The sequence below is a fragment of the Budorcas taxicolor genome, chromosome 5 (genome assembly GCF_023091745.1).
Source record: "Budorcas taxicolor isolate Tak-1 chromosome 5, Takin1.1, whole genome shotgun sequence".
NCBI classification, from domain to species: Eukaryota; Metazoa; Chordata; class Mammalia; order Artiodactyla; family Bovidae; genus Budorcas; species Budorcas taxicolor.
The window spans coordinates 70,579,027-70,584,662 of record NC_068914.1 but is presented as its reverse complement, the minus strand read 5'-3'; the positions used below and the strand labels follow the sequence as shown (position 1 = coordinate 70,584,662).

General features: G+C 52.8%; 2 protein-coding genes across 2 annotated transcripts; both read right to left on the bottom strand.

The window, feature by feature from the left end:
- Positions 1 to 205: 205 nt before the first annotated feature.
- Positions 206 to 1,396, bottom strand: GPR84 (G protein-coupled receptor 84). The gene has a single exon (XM_052641286.1). It carries the CDS (start codon positions 1,394 to 1,396, stop codon positions 206 to 208), a length of 1,191 nt encoding a protein of 396 aa, XP_052497246.1.
- A 1,139-nt stretch (positions 1,397 to 2,535) lies between these two features.
- Positions 2,536 to 3,276, bottom strand: LOC128048085 (F-box only protein 27-like). Its single transcript, XM_052640535.1, has one exon. The coding sequence runs from the start codon at positions 3,274 to 3,276 to the stop codon at positions 2,536 to 2,538; it is 741 nt and encodes a 246-aa protein (XP_052496495.1).
- Between the last annotated feature and the right edge of the window lie 2,360 nt (positions 3,277 to 5,636).

The window sequence follows — 5,636 nt, the reverse complement described above, 5'->3', positions numbered from 1 at the left end:
TTCATTTATTAATAATTAATAATGCATCTTGAGCAGCCTAGGGCTGAAATGTTGAGTGAAGGTTGGAGAGGCTGGGTTTGGGGAGTTTGGGGGGTGGTTGTCCATGAAAATTCCCACAGGTCTCACTTTCACCTATTCCTATAACAGCTGGCCACCTTAGTTCTGGAAGAGACAATCCCCGATTCTGGTGACTGGGGACACAGTTTTAATGGAACCTACGGAAACTCCGGGGCCCTCGTTTCAGGAGGGAGCCATAGGCTTGGCGGAACTGGCGGTTCATGGCTGCGTACAGCACAGGGTTGATGCAGCCATTAAGCCAGGTGAGGTTGGCAGCCAGCATGTGGACAACTCGGGGAGCCTGAACCTTGGCATCCAGGATGTTGAGTAGCAAGAAAGGGATGTAGCTCAGGGTGAAGCAGAGGAACACAGCAAAACACATCCGGGTCACCTTCCCAAACTCTGATGGAGAGTCCTGAGCTCTCTGGGCTCCTTTAGTCATCCTGGCCTTGGCAGCCACTCCTGGAGGGTTTTTCTCTGCCATCTGCTTAGCTGCCTTACTGTTGCTCTGGTCCCTGACTTCTGATGAGTCTCCTTCCAAGGTCTGGGTGGTGGCAGCACTGACTGGCTCAGATGAAATCCCCTCGCTGGGCCCTCCTGATGCCAGCCCACTGTCCAGCTCCTGGAAGCGACCAGGCGCGGCCTCCTGTGCCCCAGCCACATGGCTGGAGCGGGTGCTTGCCTGGCGCAGCTTGTACTGATCCAGTGCTTGTGCTGCTCGCTTCACCTGCCGGTGGATGAGGCAATAGAAGACGCCGACACTGCTGAGCCCAACCACAAAATAGATGCCCAGGAGGACGGTGGTGTAGGGCTGGCCTCGGATGCGATCAAAGCTGCAGGTGCAGACTACGGGCACCAAGATATAGATTGGCCAGAGGGGAGCGAAGCTGGCCACAGCCAACACCCAGGTGCTCACCAGTGCCAGCACTATGCCCTTGGCACTGAAAACTTGGGGAAAGAGCTTAGGGTGGGCAATGAGGAGATAGCGTCCCAGGGCGATGAGGCAGAGGGTGAGGATGGAGACAGAGTTGGATGCAAAAAGGAGGAACCCAAAGATGCGGCAGAAGGTGGCACCAGTGCGCCAGTGCAGGTTGAGGTAGGTGTCCACTGAGAAGGGCTGGAGAAGGGTGCAGTAGAGCAGATCAGCCACTGTGAGGTTGGCGATGAGCAGGTTGAAGCGGGTACGGAGCTTGGGCTGGATGGCCAAGGCCAGCAGGGTGAGCACGTTGCCCACGGTGCCCGTCACAGCCACCACAATTCCCCAGCTAACTGCCACGTAACGATAGCCCAGCACAGACTCATGGTAGCAGGAGAAGTTGACATCAGAAGCGTTCCACATGATGGAAGCTGAAAGGGATGGGGAGAAGAGGAAGTCACAACCTGACCTTGAATTCAGATCTCTCGAATAACTCTCGGCTTCTAGGCACCTGAATTGTTCCAGGAGCTCCTGAGCCATTCCCAAGCTTTTTTTTTTTTTTTCAAGTAACATTGTATTTTTATTGAAAAAAGCTGAGCTACTTTAGGCAAATATTATACTTGTTAACTATGATTGGAAGATACATTCCTGATTTATTATCTCCATATTCAAAAAGAATTTCAAAGTAACAAAATAATTCTATCCACCATAAAATCCAGAATAGGGTTGGGCTCTGGGGACCAAATTCATTGTTCACAGGGTGGGCAGAACCCTCTGCCTCTAAACAATCTTTTGAGCTAATTCGGAGAAGGCAATGGCACCCCACTCCAGTACTCTTGCCTGGAAAATCCCATGGACAGAGGAGCCTGGTAGGCTGTAGTCCATGGGGTCGCTAAGAGTCGGACACGACTGAGCAACTTCACTTTTACTTTTCACTTTCATGCTTTGGAGAAGGAAATGGGAACCCACTCCAGTGTTCTTGCCTGGAGAATCCCAGGGACGGGGGAGCCTGATGGGCTGCCATTTATGGGGTCGCGCAGAGTCGGAAACGACTGAAGCAACTTAGCAGCAGACTTGGCAGCAGCTTTCAGCTCTGAGTCCTGGTCACAATCTTGAAATCACAGAAGGTTAGAGACTGGAATTACTCAGCCAGATGGATGAGTTTCTGGTTCAGACACGAGGAGAGGGTTTCTTGGAAGTGATCAATGAAGCCTCTGCAGCAGAAACAGAAGACTAGGGCAGAGGGCATGGGGGCCAAACCAGAGGGGCCTGGCACTGGCGGGGGCAGGGGCGGCAGTGAGGAGCCCTCTCACTATGTCCTTGTTTTCATCCGTGTGTCTCCACTCCATAGAACAGGGGCTGCGTTCAGTCAGTAACCCTGATGTAAGAATGTTCTTTTCACAGTTTCTCATAGAATTTAAAGACAGGGCTCAGTAGGACCCTTGATTGGATCCAGGAGAGATCCCATGATGCCAGGAGCTACACGCTTTTGATTACTGAGGTGGTCTGGCCAAAGGTCCCAGCTCCTGGAAGGCACGGTCACGTTGTCTTACAGGGACAGCCTAGGGACGGATCTGTACGATGACACTGGATTGGGGCCTGCAGACTCCACACTGCTCAGGCCACGAATCATAGCCCTCGACACTGTGGTCAAACAACACAAAGCGGACGCCCTTCTTGATGTTGGTGAATGCGTGCATGATCCGAAAGGAGAAACTGCCTGTCCGTGGCCGGACGGGAAAACGTTTATGGAAGAAATAATGCAAGATGGCATAGTTGGCATCTAGAAGCTTGACGACTAGCTGATACATCCGGTCACTGCCTTGTTGCTCTGTCCAGCGGCGACAGACAGAAATCCAAATCTTTCCACTATCCAGGAGTTCCCGCCACAGACCCTCCTCCTCCAGGTCCAAAATTTCTCCCTTGTACCAACACCTGTAGGCAGGACTGTAGCTCATCTCCCCAGAAGTCTTCAGCCTGACCCCCAAGTCTTCCTCTTCCTCCGAGCCATCGCTACAGCTCAGCATCATACAGTCCCAGAGGTCTTCTTTGCCCGGGGGGTTCGCGGTGAGCTTGCGTCCTATGGGTCTGCGCTCGCAGAAGCGGCCCAGGATGCAGGGCCCCGGGGCATCAGCAGGGGGCAGGCAGGTGCGGATGACGGGCCACAGGTCGGGGTGCTCCCAGGGCAGGATGCTCCGCCACAGGTCCCAGGCGTCCACCACGTCTCGCCAGCGCCGGCACACCGGGCGGCAGTGCCGGAGCAGCGTGCTTGGGGGCAGGTAGCTCAGCACCTTCCGGAGCATCTCGATGGGCAGTTGGTTCAGGCCGGAGCCTCCTGTGGTTCGTCCCCCGGAGCTGGGACGGGGGCGAGCAGGCCCCAGGAGGTTGAGGCCCCCGTGGTCTCCTCGCCAGGCCCTGCGGCTGCTGCTGCCTTCATCTCAGCCAGTGCTCCTCACCAGTGGGCCTTCACCTTGCCTCACCTCCATTCCCAAGCTTTTTCATCCCAAGATCCCCAACCTCCTCTTTCCCATTCTCAAAGATTTTCCCAAATGTTTATCTATTTTATCTATGAAGTTTCTGTCTACTCCCATCTCCAGGCCTTTTCAATATCCCTCCAGATACTCTCCCCTGTCCTTTAAGACCACCCAGGAGCCCCCTCTCCTCTGTATTCAGAATAGTCCTATCTGTCTGTAGTCCCTTCTGCCACACACACATAACAGGCCTCAGTTTTTTTATTGTTTGTTTGTTTTTACCACCTGGGAGATGAGACAGAGAATATAAAAGTATATCCACCACAAGAGTACTCACCTGAGTCTCCCAGCCTTCAAATCTCTCTTCAGCAGAAGAAGTTCAACTCACTCAAAGTACAGTCCTTTCTGGTGGGCAGTCAGGCTTCAAACAAGAGGTGCTCTGCTCCTATTATACCGGCCTGAAAGAACAAGAAACTCCCCAGTTACCCAACCTCAGCCACTTCCTCCCTTGCCTCCGGTCCTACTCATTTGGCTTTAACTAGTGAAATACGGGCTTCTCTGTTGAAATTTCCTTACTACTTACTGCACTGGACACCACAAATGATGTAGCCAGTCCTGGTTAGGACAGTGGTTGTGGGAATTGAGAACAATGATCAGGATCCATAGGTTATTGAGAGGCAGATAGGATTTATTTAATGACTCATAGGAAAAAGGGTTAGGAGGGAAGACTAGGAGGACGCCCACTTTTCCAGGTGGGAGTGGTTCTCTTAATCAATGAGATAGGGAATGTGGGAAGTATCGCAGGTTTAGGAAGGAGGTAAATGAATTCAGTTTTATACCAGATTTGAGGTACCTGTGGGATATGCTAATATCCTTGCTCCTCTAACCTAAATTTCTTCCAGCCCCCCCAACCTTTCTCCGCATGTGATCCAGCCCTACTTTTCTCCGCCCATTTTCCTATCTGGCCACTTCTGCCGGTCAGATTTCTAGATCTCTAGGCTCTTTTTTGAGCTAGATCAACCTGAAAACAAAACAAATACACACACACACACACACACAAACCCTCAAGCTCCTCGTTGGGTTCTATTTCTGAACCTGTAGCAAACTCTCACCCCCAACTTGGTAACTAACTCGGGAGGCCCGATTTCCCTCATCTTCCTTTTTCAGAGTCCTCATCCCACTTTCCTTCCCCCTTTCTTCCGCAAGACTGGAAAGTGCGTAGAGGTGGAAGTGAGCAAAGAAGATGCGACTCAGGATGAGCCCATGTAGAGGCTGGATTCCGGTCTGTCCTTTTTTGTTGATCTTTTTGCTGCCCTGCCGGGCTAGCGGGAGGGGGGGTCACAGAATCACTGGCTGCTCTTGGGAGTGTGTGGTTGACCCGAATTCTGAAGATGGAGAGACCCCTCCCCCCAGACCCCTCCCCCCAGCCTCATGTGAGAGGCAGCTAGTGAAGGGCGCCTTCCTGTCCTGCAGACCACGTAGGGAACCAGATGAGAAGGCATTCTAGTATCATTGTAAACAGCACGGTCCCAGCTCTTTAGTCGTTGATCCATGAAATCAAACGAACTTTTAAGAGACCCAAACTTGCTCATTTTTCAGATGGGGAAGTTGAGGATTAACCGCAAGGTCACTATTTATATGGAGCCGAGTAGAGCCTAGAGCTCAGATTCCCAGGTCCCTCCTCCCATCTCCCCGTGCTTTGAGTGTCCCTGGCGTGGGTTTCCCACTAGAGGCACAAAAGTCTGGATCCTTTCTTTGTCTGAGACCGGGTCTGACACCTGTCTCCCTAGGACCTCGAGTCGCCGACACTGCACTGGAGCGTCTTAGCCCCGCGGTTTTCTTTTCCATGTCGTTGTCGCCGCCTGGTGGAGTTGCGACGAATTCTGAACAGCCGTGGCTGCAATCCGAGACCTGGACTCGAAATGATTCCCCAGGGCCAAGTTGACACTTGAGCTAGGCCGGAATGGGGCTGAGTGGGATGGGGAGTATTGCTCGCTTTGCGCAAGCCTCGAATCTTGCCTCCTCCCAGCCGGGTTTTCCCGTCCCCCTCCTCCTCCTGTCTCTCTTTTTTCTGTGTGCCGTTCCCCGCCCCCCACCCCCCATCATACACACACACACCCCTTCTGATGGAATTGCTCCCCAAAACATTGGGCAAAGATTGAGAGTCTGAGTCTGGGGGACGGAGGGCAACG

Coding starts and splice junctions, on each gene's coding strand:
- LOC128048085 (XM_052640535.1), bottom strand. CDS start 3,276: ATGCTCCGGAAGGTGCTGAGCTACCTGCCCCCAAGCACGCTGCTCCGG.
- GPR84 (XM_052641286.1), bottom strand. CDS start 1,396: ATGTGGAACGCTTCTGATGTCAACTTCTCCTGCTACCATGAGTCTGTG.